The sequence below is a fragment of the Cannabis sativa genome, chromosome 6 (genome assembly GCF_029168945.1).
Source record: "Cannabis sativa cultivar Pink pepper isolate KNU-18-1 chromosome 6, ASM2916894v1, whole genome shotgun sequence".
Taxonomy (NCBI): Eukaryota; Viridiplantae; Streptophyta; class Magnoliopsida; order Rosales; family Cannabaceae; genus Cannabis; species Cannabis sativa.
The window spans coordinates 29,104,909-29,127,511 of record NC_083606.1 but is presented as its reverse complement, the minus strand read 5'-3'; the positions used below and the strand labels follow the sequence as shown (position 1 = coordinate 29,127,511).

At 36.4% G+C, this 22,603-nt stretch overlaps 1 protein-coding gene across 5 annotated transcripts; it reads right to left on the bottom strand.

Annotated features, from left to right (window-relative positions):
• Positions 1 to 6,317: 6,317 nt before the first annotated feature.
• On the bottom strand, positions 6,318 to 19,769 carry LOC133039461 (uncharacterized). 5 transcript variants are annotated; one of them, XR_009688617.1, is made up of 3 exons: positions 19,038 to 19,769; positions 18,341 to 18,448; positions 6,318 to 6,605 (listed from the first exon to the last, which is right to left on the bottom strand). XR_009688617.1 is itself a non-coding variant. In XM_061118377.1 (3 exons), exons 1-3 carry the CDS (start codon positions 19,159 to 19,161, stop codon positions 6,519 to 6,521), a joined length of 303 nt encoding a protein of 100 aa, XP_060974360.1. In that variant the 5' UTR covers positions 19,162 to 19,769; the 3' UTR covers positions 6,318 to 6,518. The 5 variants fall into 5 exon arrangements, 2 of the variants coding, with proteins under 2 accessions (XP_060974360.1, XP_060974361.1); XR_009688619.1 differs by having other exon boundaries at positions 6,318 to 6,599; XR_009688618.1 differs by having other exon boundaries at positions 6,318 to 6,599; positions 19,068 to 19,769.
• Between the last annotated feature and the right edge of the window lie 2,834 nt (positions 19,770 to 22,603).

The following is a 22,603-nucleotide window of genomic DNA, read 5'->3' as shown; positions in this document are numbered from 1 at the left end:
TAGTAAAAGATTATAGATTATTCATAGAGAGTAATTAAAAGAATATTTTAATAATTTTTTATTGTTAATGGTAATATTTTTATAGATAAATTATAATATATGCATATTGTTTCATCAACACAAACATAATTAGTTATATTAATTTATTATGTGATAATTAGTTAATATATAATTATTTATGGTAATGTTTATAAGTATAAACTATAATATATACATATACACATATTGTTTCACCAACACAAATATGATTATTTATATTGATTTGTTGTGTGATTATTAAGTAACATATAGTTATCGACAAAAAATAATTTGAAATAAAAAAATATCACTTATAAAATTTCTCACTTGTAAAAGTATAATGGTTATCAAAGTAATGAAATTTATATTAAATTATAAAAGATTTTAATAAAAAAAAAGACAAAGATTAAATAAATAATTTGATATGTAAAAGCCTGAAACTATAGTTATCAAAATAATATAATTTATATTAAATTATAAAAGATTTTAATGGAAAAATAATAATGGTTAAATAAATAATTTAATATGTAAAAGCTCAAAAATTATTCACACTTTTTATATAGTTTTAATTTATGCTTTGTAGTCTTTTTCATATAAACAAACTATTTTTCATAAAAATAAAAAATGTGTATTTATATGCATAATATTGTAAATAAAAAAATAGAGCTCTCTAAATTATGATTTTTTCTTGTGATTAAATGATGTGAGGATTTATAGTAATTAACAAAAAAAAAAAAAAAGGAAAGACAATTTTGTAATTTACTTTAGGAAGCCCAAAATGATGTGAGGATTTAATAGTAATTAACAAAAAAAAGGACAATGTTGTAATTTACTTTAAAAAAAAAGGACAATGTTGTAATTTATTTTGGAAAGCCCAAAGCCACATTCTCTTTTTTATATAGTTATAGATAATATAAATAACTTTATGAAACTAATTAAAGTTAATTTCCTAGAATCAATCATTTTTAGATTAAACTATATCCAACACTAAAATAAAAAAAATAATAAAACATAAAATATTAATACATACTTCGTTTTGAGATCATCACCGCCCATTATAGGTGTGTGTATAAAGTCATCCAATCCAATCCCAACCGACCGATCCAATCTTAACCGATCCAATAGAATCAGATATTCAATCATAATTGGATCGGATCGGATGCAAATTTTAAAAATCCAATTGGATCAAATCAGATGTTGGATGAGACATCCGATCCATTGGATAACCGAACCGATCCAATCCAATATATCCAATCATAATTAATATTTATAATTTTATATATTTATTTATTTTATTTAATATTTTATATATTATTTTATTATGAGTTATTTGCGGCATAACCTCCTTAAGTTGTTACGTTTTTACAACTAACCCCCAATTCTAAAATTTTAGTGGTAAAACCTCCTAAACCCAAGTTCTGTTAGCACTTAGCCCCTTCCATCCATTTTTGGCTGTTAACTGCCATGGTGGAATGTCTACGTGTACATAGTGTACATGTGGTACAATTTTAATGGTCCACGTAAATAAATATTTAAAAAAAATAAAAAAATTAATTATTTTAAAAATAAAAATTTTTCTTTTTCTTTAAAAATTAAAAAACAATTTTAAAAAAATAAAAATTAAAAAAAACCTAAATAAACCCTAATTTTTTTTTTTTTTTAATTTTATTTCTCAAGAATAAACCCTAATTTTATTAATCCTAACCCTAATTCCCATCTCTTCAACCTTTCTCTTCCGCCTCCCTGCTCTTTCCTAGAAATCTCAAACAAAAAACCATAGCCCCATTGCAGATCAAGCTCTGCCGAGCCCCAAGGAACAAGAAAAGCTCGACATTGTCACACCTAACCCCGCCATCACCACTGCCACCGGTGCCGTCCCCTCCTCCTCCTTCTTCTTCTTCTTCATGCTCAGACACCGGCGAAATAGCAACCTGTTTCAGCCCTTGAATCCTAGTAAGTAGCTCCGACCTCGATTCATTCAGTTCCTGAATAAAACTCAGGAAAATTGATTCAGTAAAAAAAAACCAAGGGTATATTGATAATAATCACAGCCCTAATTTCACCATATATATTAAAAATAGGGATTACTGTGACGTCGCGTCACCTTCATTTGCTACAACCTTATTCACCACCATGGGTATGTATGGGCGGGAAGACCTCAATCATCCCTATCACCAATAAGCTTCTACTAATCATAACCTCTCTCTTTCTCTTCGTCTTACTCTCTCTTCATCTCTCTGGCCACCATTTCTTAGTAACCACTCACCTTGATTTTTCCTATACTACCACCTCGAAACTCACCGTAGCCGCCACCCCCAAATACAACCCCGCCGCCAAAGAAAAAGAAGATGAATCTCAACCCATCCTCTGAAACGTCAGTTCACCGCTTCATCACCAATAATTTGCACAAATGTGTTTTGAATTTTTGAGGTGTAAAATGTAAACTCAAACTCTTGTGTTGTTTTGTTTGTTTGTGTTTGGGTGGGATTAATAGACCTATAATTGCATTTTTGTAGTGTAGTTGTTGTTGGGCATGAAGAAGAACTCAAACACTTCCATGGCTTCTTCGCCGGTGTCTGAGCATGAAGAAGAAGAAGAAGAAGAAGGAGGAGGAGTAGGAGGGGGCGGCAGGTAGGGCAATGAGAGAGAGAGAACGAGAAGAGAAGAAGAGATTGAGGGAATTATTTTTTTAATTTTTATTTTTTAAATTTTTTTTTAATTTTTAAAGGAAAAGAAATTTTTTATTTTTTATTTTTTATTTTTAAAATAATTAATTTTTTTATTTTTTTTAAATATTTATTGATGTGGACCAATAAAATTGTGCCACGTGTACACTGTGTACACGTAGACATTCCACCATGGCAGTTAACAGCCAAAAATAGATGGAAATGGCTAAGTGCTAACAGAACTTAGGTTTAGGAGGTTTTACCACTAAAATTTTAGAATTGGGGGTTAGTTGTAAAAGCCTAGCCACTTAAGGAGGTTATGCCGCAAATAACTCTTTTATTATCTATGTTAGATTATTAGGTTTTAAATTATGTTTTTTCATATATTTTTTTCTTTTTAATGAATTCAGCCTAAATAGTGGCTAAAATGGATTGGATTCATCCATGAGATCTATTGGATGGATCCAATCCAATCCAATAAAAAACCAGTTAAAGCATCCAATGGATGGAGCCGATCCAATCCAATATGTCCATTGGATTGGATCGGATCGGATGACTCAATTCAATTGGATTGAATCGGATGGAAAAATCCAATATCCAATAAATAATTGGATTGGATGGGATGGGTCCAATGGGTCCAAATCCATTGGATGTGATCCAATGAACACCCCTACCGCCCATTAAACACCACATAACTACAAGAAATATATGTTTTAGCTACTACAAAGTCGGTAGCAAATAATATATATTTGGTAGCTAATACTTTTTTTGCTACCAAATTATTTGGTAGTAAATTGGTAGTTGTATTATGGTTGCTGAAAGTTTTTTGCTACCAAATATTTGGTAGTTGATACTATTTTTTTAGCTACTACTTTTTCGGTAGCAAATCATCTTTATTCTAGTAGCAAAATTATTAGCTTTTAATATTCAATATAATTATTTTGCTACCAAAAATTGGTAGCAAAATTAATAAATTATAATGTCCAACTATTTATTACCAGTTTTTGGTAGTAAATTATATAAATTAATTATATAATTAATAATGATATATTGACATGTGGTAATAATTTCTTTTTTCTTTCTGTAATGAAATATATATTATAGTACAATCTTTAAGTACAACAAACTATTTTCTAAAAAAAAAAATAACAAATGGTTAAAGTTATTAAATTTGTACATGCATCAATTCATAAATATTGAGTCACATTTTTAAGTGCACACTTGAGCAAATCTAGAAGTAGTTTAGCTTCTTATTTTAGAATTGTATCTTCTGGTCTTGCACTTAATGAAACTGCAGGGTTGCAAGTGAAAATAGTCCTCAGAATATAGTATGAGCATCTTTGATTCTTCTCCAATTGTAAGAGTTTAAGTAGTGTTGTCAAGGATGCTCTAGAAGTAGACTGTGTCCAAGCATCTCGGTTGCCACTTTCAATTCATTTAAGAAAAATAGATGCAATGAGGGATACCTACAGAATATAAAGTTCAATTAAACACTACATAATTAAACATAAATTCTCTATTGGATTCTTCAGTTGTCTTCTCTAAAACCAAACTAGCATTTTTCATCTAAATATTTTTGACTGTAAAGGTTTTACCTTAAACATACACAAAAGGTAAACTATTTTCATTAATCATGTAGCAGTTTAGAGCATCTAACATACATAAAAGGTTAACCATATTGGATTCTGAAACTCCAATATACAAGCTATGAAACTAATACAAAGCAGAATCTGCATTTTCACTAATGAAAAAAGAAAAAAAAAGAACTATACATTTGTTTCTGTGTAATTAGCTAAGATAAGACTTCAAACAAAAATTCACTGGCCTCGCAGCCTCTTCTTACCACGTTGTAGAAGCTCACCCAATGACTACAAACTCACATCAACATGTTCATCATATTCAAGTCCAAGTTCTTCCTACAAAATTAACCAGCTATTTATTACCAAATTGCCAATTGCAAAACACATTCTCAAAATTCAAAACATAAACACTTAAATGGCATGAAAATAACCTTGAATTCCTTAAGATTCCTTGGTGAGTTCTCAGTAATAGCATCCCACAAATATGAGGGCCTCGTTGGCTGAGGTTGCACCTGCGATGAGCACTAGACTTTGCGGGTCAAATGTCACTTTGTTTCCTCTTATTTCAGACATGAATTCAACCATTGCCCGCTGTAACAAAATTTCACATTGAATTTGGAAAGAAAAATAATAATGTTTAGTATTCTTCTTATAATTTAATATAATTATTTTTTTTGCAAGAGAAGAAAAAAGAAAGATGGATGGATGGAGTATTTACATACATGTACCCATGTGACAGATTTGATTATTTCCAAAGCCCCCTATGAATTTTCCACAACACTTTTTCTCATATCAGTGACCCTCTACACCGGAGGCTAATGAATATTATATAGCATACAACTATATTTTTATATATAAATATATTTATATATATATGTATGGCAGAGAAAGAAACCTCTACCAATATTTTTTTAGACTCATTGACAACGGAAGTAACTCAGCAGCATAATAGTTGTAACCTACTCATTTTTTTTCTCTTCAAAGAGATCGATTGATGTATATAAATATATAATAGATAAATAAATGTGAGAGAAATATAGAAGAATAGAAGAGAGAAAGAGTAGTAGCATTTGTAGTTGTGAGGATGCTTTGTTGTGAGAGATCTACGTATATATTAGCTAGGTATAGAACAGAACTAAATATATAAATATATATATATATATATATAGGCACAGTCATCAGTAAGTACATAATAGTTTTTTAATGATGAAAGATTTACTGATTTTAATATGAGAAGGTTTTAGAAATTTTGATTGTTTTATTTACTAATTTTTATTGATAATAAATTATTCTAATACTTAAACAAACTGATACGTTATTTTCTAACTAACTAACCTATTTTAAAACTATATATTAGGATGAATAAATAACATAATCATAAAAATAATAAAATATATAAAACTTATTGACATTTGAATTTGAATAACAATAAAATTTTCAGATGAAAAAAAAAATAAGAATAAAAAAGAGATTATATATCATTAAAATATTTAAGATATTTATATTTAAAAATAATAAAATCCTAAATAAAACCTAAATATCTCCACATATATATAACTATCCTTCCTTCTGTCGATCTATTTCTGCAAAAAAAAAAAAAAAAAAATAGAACTCATCCGAAACCTCAATATCTATATCTATATATTATTATGAAAAGTATCGATTTTTGGATTGAAGAGTTTTGAAAAGCAAGGACTGAAAGACAAAAAGGTAAAATGTATATTTATATGTTTAGATTAGATATAGTAATGTATGTATGATATATGTGGATACTAATTCAAATTTATGATAAATAACTTAAATTTCTTTATAATAGGTGTGTGAGGCCATTTTGAAGGAAAATTTCCAGATCGAGGCAAGCTTCAATTGGAGGACTTGATCACAATAAGGTATATTGTTTGTTTATTTAAATGTTTTAATAATGGATACTGTTTTTTGTTGTTGAGTATTTTAGTCAGTTAGTATATTCATAAATAAATAGATACAATGTTTTTTTTCGTCCATTCTTCTCTGATTTATATAAATATATATATATATATATTTATATATATAATATTTCAAAAGATGTTTAGTAATACAATCCTCTTATATTACTCAAATCCAAACTTTGATAAAAAAATTGATATAATAAATTCATCTTGAAAATTATTCAAAAATTCTTCAAAATAAAGTACCAACTTCAATCAACTAAAAGTTAAACTTATACATCATTTCAGATTTAATAAGCTTCAAAATGATATATGTAATGACTCATTTACAGAGAAAGCGAGAGAATTACCTGCTGTGCTCTTGAGATAAGAGCGTGGGAAAGAGACTGTAATGCCATTGAGAGAGGCTTTAACTAATTATATAAAGATTAAAACACATATAATTTCCAAAAAAAGGAAATTAAAAATAATTTGGTAAACCAGTGTATTTAGAATTTTTGACAGCTTTATGTAGTTGTCTAGACTTGTATACAGATAATTGTTGGGTTTTATGTCCTAAATAAAACTCATTTCAATATAATCAGATTTACTTATTAATATAGATCAGAAATAACATTTAATGTTGCATGGTTCACATGATTTATTTCATGATTATATGTACATAATGTATAAATTCATCTGAAACCCTTTTCACATACTTGATCCTGTTTATTGTGTTGTCAACACATTGGAAAGTAAACATGACTATGTGAAAAAAGTTTCCTAGATTTATCAGACATAGGGTTAACTGATATGATAATCTACAACAGAGTTTACTTGCATTTGGAGAAGTGTTATGTTCTTTCCAGAGCATTGGTTAAAGTAAAGCTCAGGTTGGATGCATGGAGTATGCATCAGAAGGGACCGATATTGAACTTTGACTTAGATTTATTAAACTTACCGTAATATCTATTCAAGTCAATATCGCCTAGTTGATCCTAGATCAAATGATCTTAATCCTGTTATGATTAGGCTAAATCTCAGGAGGCTATTCCTGTTCTTTGATTTGTTAGTTAAGCCTACTTTTAGGTCAGGGTGATACGTACATTTTGAGAACACGGTAGTGCAATTGAGTGGGAGCACTATCATAAACATGGAATCTATAGCTTCTATCAGGCGAATAGTAAGTAAAGGATGATCTCCTTCGAGCTTGACCAAACGAACATAAATGGTGGAGTACTCATTTCACATAAGCTGAAATATCATTTATACGGGGTCAAGTGTTTTAAGGAATAAATACATTGTAGGGTGTAACGGTAATCTAATCCCTTTACAGTGTAGATCATTCATATAGAGGATCATTGATCACATTAGGATTATAACAATGGATAACTAATGATGCGTCTATATGGTTGAACATATAGAGCATTCTATATACTAAGAGTGCAATTCTAAGTTCTATGCGTGGATTCAACGAAGAATTAATAAGTTAGTGAATTTTAGTGCTAAATTCTTGATCTACTTATTGGAAGCTCGGTTATATAGACCCATGGTCCCCGCACTTGTTGAGATAATATTGCTTGTAAGACTCATATAATTGGTTTTGATTAATCAATTATAATTCTCAAATTGTAAAGAAAGAGTTTATAGGGGCATATTTGTTAATTATGATACTTTGTATGGTTCAATTAATAAATATGATAAATGACAATATTATTTAATAATTATTTATAGTTATTAAATAGTTAGAATTGGCATTTAAATGGTTGAATTTGAAAATTGGCGTTTTTGAGAAAATCAGATGCAGAAAAGATAAAACTGCAAAATTGCAAAAAGTGAGGCCCAAATCCACTAGTATAGGGCCGACCACTTTTATAGGAATTTACCTCTGATATTTTCATTATTTTAATGCCAAATAATTCAAACCTAACCCTAGTGGAATGCTATAAATAGATAGTGAAGGCTTCAGGAAAATTACACTTAAATTTTCTATTTTTCCTTCAGAGAAAAACCTGAGCCTTCTCTCTCCCTATCTTTGGCCGAACCCACTCTCTCTCTCTCTTCCTCATTGAGATTTCGAAATTCTTAGTGTATGAGTAGTGCCCACACACAGCAAGTGATACCTCAACCATAGTGAGGAAGATCGTGAAGAAAGACTTTCAGCAAAAAGGAGTTTCAACATCAAAGATTCAGAGAAAGAGATCCAGGTTCAGATATTGTAATGCTCTGCTACAGAAAGGAATCAAGGGCTAGATATATGAACGGAAGGTGTAACAGCCTAACTAACATTGGCGTATTACGTGATTTTTAAACATGCTGTGCAGCTCGTTGCTAATCAACGAGGTTTATGGAAAACGTGATTAATTAAAATTTTTGCTTTTTAATTAAACTTGTAAAATATAATTACAAAAAGACTCGGGATCCCGATTACAAAATCATTTACAAAAGTTAACTGTTTATACAAAATAAATGTCGCCTAGCAACTAGTTACAAAATCAGCCTCGCTGTCCCGAGGATCGTACTCTCCAGGCCTAACCGCCCCGACATGTACAACCTTCATAAGCTCGCTCACGGTCCATCAGCTTTAGCCTTGCCTTTACCTACACATAAACGTAGAACTGTGAGTCGACAGACTCAGTAAGAAAAGCATAATAATATTCATACATAATCCCGGTCATGATCAGACGCCCATACCCCTGATCATAACCCTAACTGCCGTGTCCAACACGATACTGAGTCCCACTACTGCCGTGTCCAACACGGTACTGAGTCACTACTGCCGTGTCCAACACGGTACTGAGTCACTACTGCCGTGTCCAACACGGTACTGAGTTTTGAACGTTCATAGGGACGGTACTATTGACAAGTAACAGCCTGATCGGTCGAACCGGTCATACTCCGGCTGCTTGTCATACTCCAGCCTGTACCGACGTGTTACAGTATCCTCCTGATCGGTCGAACCGGTCATACTCCGGCTGCTGGTCATACTCCAGCCTGTACCGACGGGATACGTCAATAGTACGGAACCACCAACCAAGTGTCAGCCTGATCGGTCGAACCGGTCATACTCCGGCTGGTGGTCATACTCCGGCCGTACCGACGTGACGGGGTTGGATGGTTCGAAGCCAACATACATAACTAATGTAATCTAACGGGCTTCCTACATGCACGCTAAACATGTAATCTACATATGCATACCGTTATACTAATCTTACACGGATTCCGAATTCGGGTGTGCGGTCAACCCGACATTTGGAACTTTAGCTAACGCGACGGATTACAGGCTCCTAAACCATAAAAATCACAACACTATAAGTGACACGCTAAATCACTTCCCGGGGACTTAAACTAGGAACTAAAAGTTTCCCTATCGATAAAAAGCATGGAAATACCCCCTAAAACATAAAATCGAGAAAATCTAGGGTTTCAGAATTTTCCCCAACCGGCAGACCGGTGGCCCAACCGGAATTCTGGTTCTGGGAAAATTCAGAACCCCATCCGGAATTCCGGATGCACAACCGGAATTCCGGTTCCTCGCAGCGACAACATCAAAAATTCATATCTTGCACAAATCGACTCCAAATCAATTCAAACCTTCCAGACCTACTCCATATGACCCAAAGAACATTTCTAAGGCACAAAAACCACCCAGATTGTACCCAATCAAAAATCACCATTATAACTCAAGCTTTGAGTTCTAAACTCAAACTTGAGCAAACCTAGCTAACATGCAATCAAATCAGTCTAAACTTACTTAAACATGCTTAGAATAACCTCTGGAAACAATTACAAACATTCACAACATCACAAAGAATAACATAGACATTTCTTTCAAAAAAAATCATATATTTTGCATAGAAAAACCATAACTTGCTCAACCTAAGAATCATGCTTTATAAACAGCTCATTTAACTTCAATTAAACATGCTTAAATCACAGAATTTAACAACAACATCACAGCAGCAACAAACTCAAATAATCATGCATGCATCACATTAAAATTCATCCAAAATTTCCAAGAACAAGAAAAGGAGCTAGAGCAAGGTTTACCTCAACTAGGATTACTTAGATCTTGCTAAAAACCACTTGAATCCACCAAGAAAACCCAGCCCTAGCAGCTCCCAAGCTTGGCCGAAAAGAGAGATAGAGAGAGAGAAAAAGCTTTGGAAAATTCTATTTTTTCTAACTTTTGAATTTTTTGAATAGAATGAAAATCATGCAAAGTCCTACTCTTATTTCAGCCATCAAACAATTAAAATAAACCTTTATTTTTCATTTACTAAGTCCACTAAAGGACAAATATCATTGGGGCAAAAAGACCATTTTGCCCCTCCACACTAAAATCACATAATTAACACTAAAGGGGTATTTTTGGGAAATTCTAAATTCCCGGCCATCCCCGACATTCTCAATGTCTAATAAGCCGTCCCAAACTACTAACATACTAAGTTGTGATTTCTACTGAGCCAAACACCGGGTTCCAAAATACCGGGCACCGGAATGCAAAATTATGCAAACTACTACATGACATAAAAATGCATCTCTGAATTCAATAAATAACAGTATAATAAATTATTTAAATGGCTATAAATAATTTTCATAATTAATCATAATTAACTGCTAATTTCCAAATTAAACTAAGCGGTCTTTACAACTATCCCCCCTTAAAAGGATTTCGTCCCCGAAATCTAACCTGAATAACTCCGGATATTGAGCTCTCATATCTGACTCTAGCTCCCAGGTGGCTTCCTCCACCTTGCTGTTTCTCCAGAGAACTTTGACCAATGCTATGGTCTTATTCCGAAGGACTTTATCCTTTCTATCCAGGATCTGCACTGGTTGTTCTTCATAAGTCATGTCCGTCGTTAGTTCTAGGCTCTCATAACTGAGTATATGAGAGGGATCTGAAACGTATTTTCTCAACATCGAGACATGGAATACGTTATGAACTGCTGATAAAGCTGGAGGCAATGCTAACCGGTATGCCACTTGACCTATCTTTTCGAGAATCTCGAAAGGTCCTGTAAATCTAGGGCATAACTTGCCTCTTTTCCCGAAACGTTTGATCCCCTTCATCGGAGATACCCGTAAAAACACATGGTCCCCTACTTGGAACTCAACATCTCTGCGTTTCGGATCTGCGTAACTCTTCATGTCTTTCCGTGAGGCAAGCATTCTAGCTTTTATCTTCTCTATTGCCTCATTGGTCCGCTGCACTGACTCTGGACCTAGGTATTTCCTCTCCCCTGTCTCATCCCAGTGGATGGGAGATCTACATTTCCTACCGTATAATAGTTCATAGGGAGCCATCCCTATCGTACTCTAGTAACTGTTGTTGTAAGAAAATTCTATCAACTGTAGATACTTATTCCATGAGCCTTCGAAATCCATAACACAGGCTCGCAACATGTCCTCCAATATCTGAATTGTCCTTTCGGACTGACCATCTGTCTGAGGATGGAATGCTGTACTGAATTTCAGCTTTGTACCCATTGCTCGCTGCAAACTCTGCCAAAATTTGGAGGTGAACTTCGGATCCTTGTCCGAAACTATAGACTTCGGTACCCCGTGAAGTCTTACTATCTCTCTGACATACAACTCTGCCAACTGATCCACTGTAAATGTTGTTCTAACCGGCAGAAAATGAGCAGATTTTGTAAATCGATCCACCACTACCCAGATGGAGTCAAATAAACCCGTGGTCTTAGGTAACCCGACCACAAAATCCATCGTGATATCTTCCCATTTCCATTCTGGTAGGGTTAGAGGCTGCAACAACCCTGCTGGTCTCTGATGTTCAGCCTTAATCTGCTGACAAGTGAGGCATCTCGATACGAATTCTACCAAATTTTTCTTCATACCGCTCCACCAGAAGTACGGTTTAAGATCTTGGTACATCTTAGTGGTGTCGGGATGCAGAGAATACGGGGTAGAATGAGCCTCCTCAAAGATCTCATTCCTGAGTTCCACACTATTCGGAACACAAACCCTAGCTTTATACAAAAGCATCCCGCTGTTTGACACTGAAAAGTCTTTGGCTTGACCAGCCAACACCTCATCTCTGATCTTCACTAACTCTGGATCCGTCATCTGAGCGACTTTTATTCTTTCCAACAGGTCAGATTGCAGCGTTAAGTTGTGAAGCTAACCTACCACAAACTCAATGCTGGATCTAACCATATCCTCTGCTAGCTGAGGTGAGATCTGAACCATACTAGCTACTTGCCCGGGACCCTTTCTGCTCAGGGCATCGACCACTACATTGGCCTTTCCGGGGTGATAGAGGATCTCACAATCGTAATCTTTCACTAATTCCAACCAACGCCTTTGTCTCATATTCAAATCCTTCTGAGTAAAGAAATACTTGAGACTTTTATGGTCGGTATAGATTTCACACTTTTCCCCGTAAAGATAATGCCGCCAAATCTTCAATGCGAAAACCACCGCGGCCAACTCTAGGTCATGAGTCGGGTATCGCTGCTCATAATCCTTTAACTGACGAGAGGCATAAGCGATAACCCGATCGGCTTGCATCAATACACACCCCAAACCCTGTTTGGATGCGTCACAATAAACTACGAACTTCTCCTTGTCTGAAGGCAAAGCTAGCACTGGAGCGGTAATCAACCTCTGCTTCAGCTCCTGAAAACTAGCTTCGCATTTGTCTGACCAAATAAATCGCTGATTCTTCTTTGTAAGCTCGGTTAGGGGCATTGAAATTTTTGAAAACCCTTCCACGAACCTACGGTAGTACCCAGCTAAACCCAAGAAGCTTCTGATCTCTGTCACTGTCTTCGGTCTCGGCCAATCCCTGACGGATTCGATCTTCCCGGGATCCTGATCCCATCTTTGCTCACAATGTGCCCTAGGAAGGACACCTGAGATAGCCAGAATTCGCATTTCTTGAACTTGGCATAAAGCTTGTGTTCTCGAAGCCGTTGCAGTACCATCTGAAGATGTAACTCATGCTCCTCTTCTGATTGAGAGTACACGAGGATGTCGTCGATAAACACAATCACATAGATATCGAGGAAATCCTTGAATACTCTATTCATCAAGTCCATGAATGCTGCAGGAGCATTGGTTAGTCCGAACGACATAACCAGGAATTCGTAATGTCCATACCTAGTGCGGAAAGCCGTCTTCGGAATGTCCTCCTCTCGGATTCTCAACTGATGATAACCCGAACGAAGATCAATCTTAGAAAAGACCGTCTTCCCCTGAAGTTGATCGAACAAATCATCGCTCCTAGGTAATGGATATTTATTCTTCACCGTCAGTTTGTTCAACTCTCTGTAGTCGATGCACATCCTCATAGATCCATCCTTCTTCTTGACGAATAAAACAAGGGCTCCCCAGGGTGACACACTGGGCCGAATAAACCCTATGTCAAGCAACCCTTGGAGCTGAATCTTTAATTCCTTAAGTTCAGCTGGAGCCATTCTATACGGGGCTTTGGAAACCGGTTCCACCCCTGGTGCCAAATCTATCACGAAGTCAGTCTCCCGCTGAGGTGGTAACCCTGGAAGTTCTTCGGGAAAAACATCCAAAAATTCCCGAACCACTTTGATGTCCTCTGGCCGAATGGTATCTGGCCGAGTGGTGTCCACCACCACGGCCAGAAACCCTAAACAACCGCCATGCAATAAATCTCTAGCTGACATGGCCGAAATCACTGGGATCCGGGATCCCTGAACTGAACCAACAAACACAAATGGTTCTTCACTTTCCGGTTGGAAGATCACCATCTTCCTTTTACAATCTATACTCGCCGAATATTTAGATAGGAAATCCATTCCTAAAATAATGTCAAACTCAACTAGACTCATCTCTATCAAGTCAGCACTTAACTCTCTACCATCTATCCTGATCGGCATAGACCTAATCCACCTGTTGGAGATAACCAACTCTCCGCCAGGTAATAGGGTTCCAAACCCTGATTCATATCTATCGAATGGTCTATCCAATCTACTAAAGACTCTGGCTGCCACATAAGAATGTGTAGCCCCAGAATCAAACAACACTGAGTAAAGCGAGTTATTAACAGAAAGCTGACCTGTGACAACTGATGGGCTGGCATCTGCATCAACCTGAGTGATGGCGAACACCCTGGCTGGAGTGGGTATCGCCGGAGCTCTCGGTGCCTCTGAACGGAGCTGGGGACAGTCCCTCTTGAAGTGTCCGGGCATGCCACAGTGAAAGCAGCCCTGACCTTTGCACTCACCCTGATGGTGCCTTTTGCAGCTAGGGCACTCGGGATAGGAGAATCGGGTCTCAGTACCACCAGGACGACTCCTGCTCGTTGCGGTTTCCCCCGGAACCTCTTGTTCTGACTCGAGCCACCGGAAGCAGTGGGTGCTCTCTTCCTCTGATCAATGGCCGAACCACTACTCCCCCTGCTAAAGCCTGATGCAGGAGGGGTAGGAGCCCCGCCACTCTCCGGAGTACTAGCTGACTCCGACATACACCCAACTGCGCCCTCAGCTCGCAGTGCCTTCTCCACCATCTGAGCATAGGTGGTGCTGTCGTCCGTGGTGATCATCAAATCGTGTTTGATCTTCGCATTTAAACCATCAAGATACTTCTCTTTCTTGCTGAAGTCGGTCGGCACAATTCCCGAGGCTAACCTCGCCAACCGGTCAAATTGAGTAGTATACTCGGTGACGCTCATATTCTCACGCTGGGTCAGGTGAGCGAACTCTTTCCTCTTGGCGCTTCTGACCGCCACATTATAGTACTTGGCATTGAAGAGTTCCTGGAACCTTTCCCAGGTCATGGTGGTGACGTCGTGAATCTGAGACACCATGTCCCACCAGACCAAAGCGTCCTCCTGGAACTGAAAAGTGGCACACACCACTCTATCATTACCGGTGACACCCATGAAGTTTAGGATCTTGGTAATCACCGTCAGCCACTGCTCGGCCTTCATCACGTCTGGACCTCCCAGAAAAACCGGAGGTGCTTGCTTCCAGAACTGTTCGTACAGAGGTTCGAATCTATTGGCCGCCACCACTATCTCGGCCTGGGCAGCAGGGGCAGGTGCCACTGGAACTACGGGCACTGGAATTGCAGGAGCACCCTGCTGTCTCAACCTCTGAATCTCGAGGTCTTGCTCTTTTATCCGGGCTTGCATCTCAGCAAACCGAACCTCCCAATTCTGGGCTCCCTGATCGGCTGGGGTAGCCTGGGCAGCCTGTGGCGGGTTCTCATCACCCCGACCACGAGCCCTGCCTCGGGGACCTCTACCTCGGCCCCTAACAGGTGGGGGAAACTGAGCTCCCTGACCTTGATTCGACCCTACAGAGTTGCCCTGACTCCTGGTAGTCCGCCTGGCGTCCATCTAGTTAGAACCGCCTGTGAAACCAAGAGTTGGCATATCAGGTCGTATTCAAGGAGAGCTTACTAATGCCGCTTAATTTGGAAATAAAAAACGAAACATGCGCCTATTCTACTATCAGGCTACTAACATGATTCCTATCAGGCTTTTCTCTTTTTCATAAATAAATAAATAAACTACTAAAGCAATAAAGGCTTACTGAACCGTGAAACGAGCTAACTGCTGATGATGATTGTACATGTCGTGACGATCTTCGGAAGACAACCTGGCGGCTCTGATACCAAATTGTAACACCCTAACTAACATAGGCGTATTACGTGATTTTTAAACATGCTGTGGAGCTCGTTGCTAATCAACGAGGTTTATGGAAAACGTGATTAATTAAAATTTTTTCTTTTTAATTAAACTTGTAAAATATAATTACAAAAAGACTTGGGATCCCGATTACAAAATCATTTACAAAAGTTAACTGTTTATACAAAATAAATGTCGCCTATCGACTAGTTACAAAATCAGCCTCGCTGTCCCGAGGATCGTACTCTCCAGGCCTAACCGCCCCGACATGTACAACCTTCATAAGCTCGCTCACGGTCCATCAGCTTTAGCCTTGCCTTTACCTACACATAAACGTAGAACTGTGAGTCGACAGACTCAGTAAGAAAAGCATAATAATATTCATACATAATCCCGGCCATGATCAGACGCCCATACCCCTGATCATAACCCTAACTGCCGTGTCCAACACGATACTGAGTCCCACTACTGCCGTGTCCAACACGGTACTAAGTCACTACTGCCGTGTCCAACACGGTACTGAGTTCTGAACGTTCATAGCGACGGTACTATTGACAAATAACAGCCTGATCGGTCAAACCGGTCATACTCCGGCTGCTGGTCGTACTCCAACCTGTACCGACGTGTTACAGGATCCTCCTGATCGGTTGAACCGGTCATACTCCGGCTGCTGGTCATACTCCAGCCTGTACCGACGGGATACGTCAATAGTACGGAACCACCAACCAAGTGTCAGCCTGATCGGTCGAACCGGTCATACTCCGTCTGCTGGTCATACTCCAGCCTGTACCGACGTGACAGGGTTGGATGGTTCGAAGCCAACATACATAACTAATGTAATCTAACAGGCTTCCTACATGCACGCTAAACATGTAATCTACATATGCATACTGTTATACTAATCTTACCTGGATTCCGAATTCAGGTGTGCCGGTCAACCTGACTGGAACTTTAACTGCGCGGCGGATTACAGGCTCCTAAACCATAAAAATCACAACATTATAAGTGACACGCTAAATCACTTCCCGGGGACTTAAACTAGGAACTAAAAGTTTCCCTATCGATAAAAAGCATGGAAATACCCCCTAAAACGTAAAATCGAGAAAATCTAGGGTTTCAGAATTTTCCCCAACCGGCAGACCGGTTGCCCAACCGGAATTCCGGTTCTGGGAAAATTCAGAATCCCATCCGGAATTCCGGATGCACAACTGGAATTCCGGTTCCTCGCAGGCAGCAACATCAAAAATTCATATCTTGCACAAATCGACTCCAAATCAATTCAAACCTTCCAGACCTACTCCATACGACCCAAAGAACATTTCTAAGGCACCAAAACCACCCAGATTGCACCCAATCAAAAATCACCATTAAAGCTCAAGCTTTGAGTTCTAAACTCAAACTTGAGCAAACCTAGCTAACATGCAATCAAATCAGTCTAAACTTACTTAAACATGCTTAGAATAACCTCTGGAAACAATTACAAACATTCACAACATCACAGCAACAGAACATAGACATTTCTTTCAAAAAAAATCATATATTTTGCATAGAAAAACCATAACTTGCTCAACCTAAGAATCATGCTTTATAAACAGCTCATTTAACTTCAATTAAACATGCTTAAATCACAGAATTTAACAACAATATCACAACAGCAACAAACTCAAATAATCATACATGCATCACATTAAAATTCATCCAAAATTTCCAAGAATAAGAAAAGGAGCTAGAGCAAGGTTTACCTCAACTAGGATTACTTAGATCTTGCTAAAAACCACTTGAATCCACCAATAAAACCCAGCCCTAGCAGCTCCCAAGCTTGGCCGAAAAGAGAGAGAGAGAGAAAAAGCTTTGGAAAATTCTATTTTTTCTAACTTTTGAATTTTTTGAATAAAATGAAAATCATGCAAAGTCCTACTCTTATTTCAGCCATCAAACAATTAAAATAAACCTTTATTTTTCATTTACTAAGTCCACTAAAGGACAAATATCATTGGGGCAAAAAGACCATTTTGCCCCTCCACACTAAAATCACATAATTAACACTAAAGGGGTATTTTTGGGAAATTCTAAATTCCCGGCCATCCCCGACATTCCCAATGTCTAATAACCCGTTCCAAACTACTAACATACTAAGTTGTGATTTCTACTGAGCCAAACACCCGGTTCCAAAATACCGGGCACCGGAATGCAAAATTATGCAAACCACTACATGACATAAAAATGCATCTCTGAATTCAATAAATAACAGTATAATAAATTATTTAAATGGCTATAAATAATTTTCATAATTAATCATAATTAACTGCTAATTTCCAAATTAAACTAAGCAGTCTTTACAGAAGGAGTCATATTATTCCGCTGCACCCAATATAAGGTTTCCTAAACTTTATATGTGTTTATTTCATCGTTTTAGAAAGTTCATATTTAGGGTGTTAATAAACATACTTGTGAGTAGATATATGATCCTGGTAAAATAATTTCCAACAATAATTTCCCATACTCTCATAAAATTGAAAAGAATTGAACTTTTCTTACCTTGGAACTAGATTCACAAGTCTCTGAAGACCTGTTCCAAAAATCAAATTCATCTCTGTACTGGCCCCATCGTGTTATGCATATATGTTGATCTACAATTGTGGCACCCTAAAAAGATAAGATAAGAAAACCACTCAAAAATCCAAGACAAAAAATCTTGCATATTGACAGGAAGGAGTATAAAAAAATTGAGCCACATTACCAATGTAACCATATAAAAAAACTCAAAATGTTTTTGCATACACTGTTGTTAACCTAAAATTTTGTAAAGGAGAGAAATCCTTGGGAATTGCTAGGTTGGTCCTCATAAGGAATCCAACCCAGATCATGACAGAAAATATAATCTAACACTTTCCGATAGAGGAGTATATTATAACAGAGACAAATGTGGTAAACTCATGAATTAAAGTCATTTTGTTTGTTTCTTTCTTCTAGAAAATTGTTGATTGCAGAGATTAATTAATAATAGTACAAAGAAATAAAAAAATTCTGGTGCCATTCAACAATGAAATAATCGACATGGCAGGGAGTAATAGAACAAACTATATACTCCTTTCATTTAAAGCCAAAATTTATAGTTGGGTAACAAATGTTGCAATGGTATATTCAACCATACATCATTTTTTTTAATAATATTAAATAAATAAATTGACAAGAAATCATAATTAGTTAATAAACAAGAAGTGAAAGTTCTCACACTGAGCAAGCAAGAAGTAAAAGTTCTCACACTGAGCAAGCACGTTGTTGTTGGAAGACTCGTTCTCTTGACTCATATTATCACTAGCTGTAGTAGTACTACTTGAGGTGCCTGCAATTGCCATAAATCGGTCGATGAAACCAAAAATACCAAGTTACAATAAGAAGAAGATGGTTAATATATATATATATTCTGTGAGCGTACTGATGGTCAATGGATAGAGAGTTAGGCGTATAACCCTCTTAATTTATACCACTTGGACAGAAAACAAAAATAAAATAAAAGAAAAAAAATTTACGAGTAACGTAGACAATAAAAAATTGTAGAGAATATAATTAATAATGTTGTGTGTAGTAGTACTCTCTGAAGGTATAGTCATATACTATCCCTTCATCCTCTTTGTTTCGATCTGTCTCCTAGGCTGTGGTTCTGCTTTGAATCTTTGTGTCTCGATTCCTTGGTGTGTGTCCTCCTCTATGTGTTGAGTGTTGGGTTCCTCTTCCACTGTTTGAGTGGTGTGGTCCTTTTATAGCTTTTCTCCTTTGTATTTTGTTTAGTTATTTGTTTGTGTCGTGAGGAGTGAGCTGTGTTGACTTTGTTTTTAGCTTTTTGGTGTCATTTACTTTTGTTTGGAGGGTTGGTAAGGTTGTTGGGTCTTTATTCTTATTCTTCTTGTCTCCTTTGTCCGTTTGTGTTGGGTGGGTAGGTATGGAGACTGATGGTGCTTGTGTTCCCCTTTTTAATGGCAAATGTTACTCTTGCATTGAAACCACTGTCACTTTATCCCCTAGTGTCTCATCTCTAAAAGCCCTCTCCACTTTATGCTTGCTTGGAAAACTTGTGGCCCCAATGGAAGTGGATGAAAATACTGTTGGGTTTTATGCCCTAAATAAAACTCATTTTAATATAATCAGATTTACTTATTAATAAAGATCAGAAATAGCATTTTATGTTGCATGGTTCACATGATTTATTTCATGATTATATGTATATAATGTATGAATTTTTTTGTAGTCCAGAACATATGTGTTTGTTAAAGATTATAGTGTTGTCAGCACAGTGGAATATAATCTTATTATATGTTTAAAAGGTTTATTCCCTGATTTGTCAGAACACTGGATTTAGACTGACATGGTATAATCAACGATAGGTATTCTTACACCTTGGAAAAGTGTTATGTCCTTTCCAGGACATTGGCAAAGTTTACCAGTATCGGATGTATGGAGTATACATCGGAAGGGACCGATATTGAACTTTGATTAGATATATTAAAACTTACCGTAATATCTATTCAATTCAATATCACCTGTTGATCCTAGATCAAATGACCTTAATCCTGATATGGGTAGGTTCGATCTCAAGAGTACTATACATGTTCTTTGATTTGTTAGTTAAGCCTACTTTTGGATCAGGGTGATACGTACATTTTGGGAACATGATAGTATAATTGAGTGGTAGCACTACCATAAAGATGGAATCTATAACTTCTATAGGAACTTAGAAGTGAAACGATGATATCCTTCGAGCTTGGCTAAACAGAAATAAATGGTGGAGATCTCATTTCACTTTGCTGAAATATCATTTATACGGAGCTAAGTGTTTTAAGGATAAAATACATTGAAGGTGTAGCGGTAACAGTAGTGCCTTTTCAATGTAGATCATCTATTAGAGGGTCATTGATCACATTAGGGTTATAACAACGGATAACTAATGACGTGTCTATATCATGGAACATATAGAGCGTTCTATATGACTGAGAGTGCAATTCCAAGTTCTAAGTGTGGATTCAATGTGGAATTAATAAGTTAGGGAATTTACATGGTAAATTCGGTTCGACTTATTGGAAGCTCAGTTATATAGACCCACGGTCCCCATACTAGTTGAGACCATACTGCTTGTAAGACTCAATTGATTGATTTTAATTAATCAATTAAAATTCTGAAAGTTAGACTATGTCTAATTTGTGAATTCTTACAGTTTAAGGATAAAATTGTAAATAAAAGGTTTTCTAGGTTTAATTATTAATTGAGAGACTTTGTATGTCTAATTAATAATTATTTTAAATGACAATATTATTTAATAATCTATTTTAGTTATTAAATAATTAGTTTTGGCATTTAAATGGTTAGAATTTGAAAAATGGCATTTTTGGAGAAATAGAAATAAAATTGAGGAAACTGCAAAATCCAAGTGAGGCCCATATCACACCATGGTCGGCCACCTCTTTGCTTGTTTCCAAATTATTATTTTCAATTTTAATTGCCATGTAATTTCTAATCAAAGCCTAGCAATAATAGGAAAGTGGTGAATCACACTAAATAAGGCAGTTAATCAATTACACAGTAAAAGAAGAAACTGCTTATTTGGAAAGTTGAGCTCTCCCTTTTCCCTATATATAGCAGCCCTTGTTCTCTTCTCTTGGATGATCATAGCTCACGAAATTAAGAGAGAAAAGAAGAGAGAAAATTTTCGAAATTCCTTGAGTGAATGAGTAGTGCCCACACACATCAAGTGGTACCTCAATCATAGTATGTAAGACTATGGAAATTCTGCATCAAAGAAGGAGAAAAGAAGATCCAGATTCAGATCTTGATTATGCTCTGCCATAGAAAGGAATCAAGGGCTAGAGATCTGAATGGAAGGAGTCATATTATTCCGCTGCACCCACTGTAAGGTTTTCTAAATTTATATGTGTTTATTTTCATTGTTTTAGAATTCATATTAGGTTGTTAATCCAACATACTTTGTAGTAAATCTAGATCCTGGTAAAATAAATTCCAACAAATACTGTGTCTGAGTTTGTGGCAAAATTCTGGAAAAGGAATGTCTCTGTTGTGGCTATGTAAGGTGCGTTGCAACATTCCAAATGTTTTGAGTTTGGGTTTGAGGCTGTGGAAGACAGGAACTGGGCCCTGGTTAATGGCCCTTGGTGCATCCGGGGTTATACTTTAGTTCTACAGCCATGGACTCTGGGGTTGACTGGCTCGGTTGTATGTCATCTGCTAAGGTTATGGATGCAAATCCATAATCTTCCTCATGAATATTTTGTTGGATATTATTTTACAAGGATCTTAGATCTACTCACAAGTATGTTGTTTAACACCCTAAATATGAGTTTTCTAAAACGATGAAATAAACACATATAAAGTTTAGTAAACCTTACATTGGGTGCAGCAGAATATAATGACTCCTTCCGTTCAGATATCTAGCCCTTAATTCCTTTCTGTAGCAGAGCATTATCAATATCTGAACCTGGATCTCTTTCTCTGATTCTTTAGTGCTGAAACTCCTTCTTGCTGAAAGTCTTTCTTCACGATCTTCCTCACTATGATTGAGGTATCACTTGCTGTGTGTGGGCACTCCTCTAAATCTAAGAATTTCGAAATTCAAGAGGGAAGAGAAAGAAGAAGTGGCGGCTAAAGATAGGGAGAGAGAAAGGCTCAGGTTTTTCTCTTAAGGAAAAATAGAAAATTTTAGTGTAAATTTCCTGAAGCCTTCACTATCTATTTATAGCATTCCACTAGGGTTAGGTTTGAATTATTTGGCATTAAAATAATGAAAATATC

What these genes read in the sequence shown, in the direction of transcription:
- LOC133039461 (XM_061118377.1), bottom strand. Translation starts at nt 19,161, where the DNA reads ATGGCAATTGCAGGCACCTCAAGTAGTACTACTACAGCTAGTGATAAT. An exon ending in TTACTTCTTGCTTGCTCAGT is followed by an intron (nt 18,433 to 19,037) that starts GTGAGAACTTTC and finishes CCACAATTGTAG; the next exon opens with ATCAACATATATGCATAACA. An exon ending in CTTGTGAATCTAGTTCCAAG is followed by an intron (nt 6,606 to 18,340) that starts GTAAGAAAAGTT and finishes TTATATAATTAG; the next exon opens with TTAAAGCCTCTCTCAATGGC.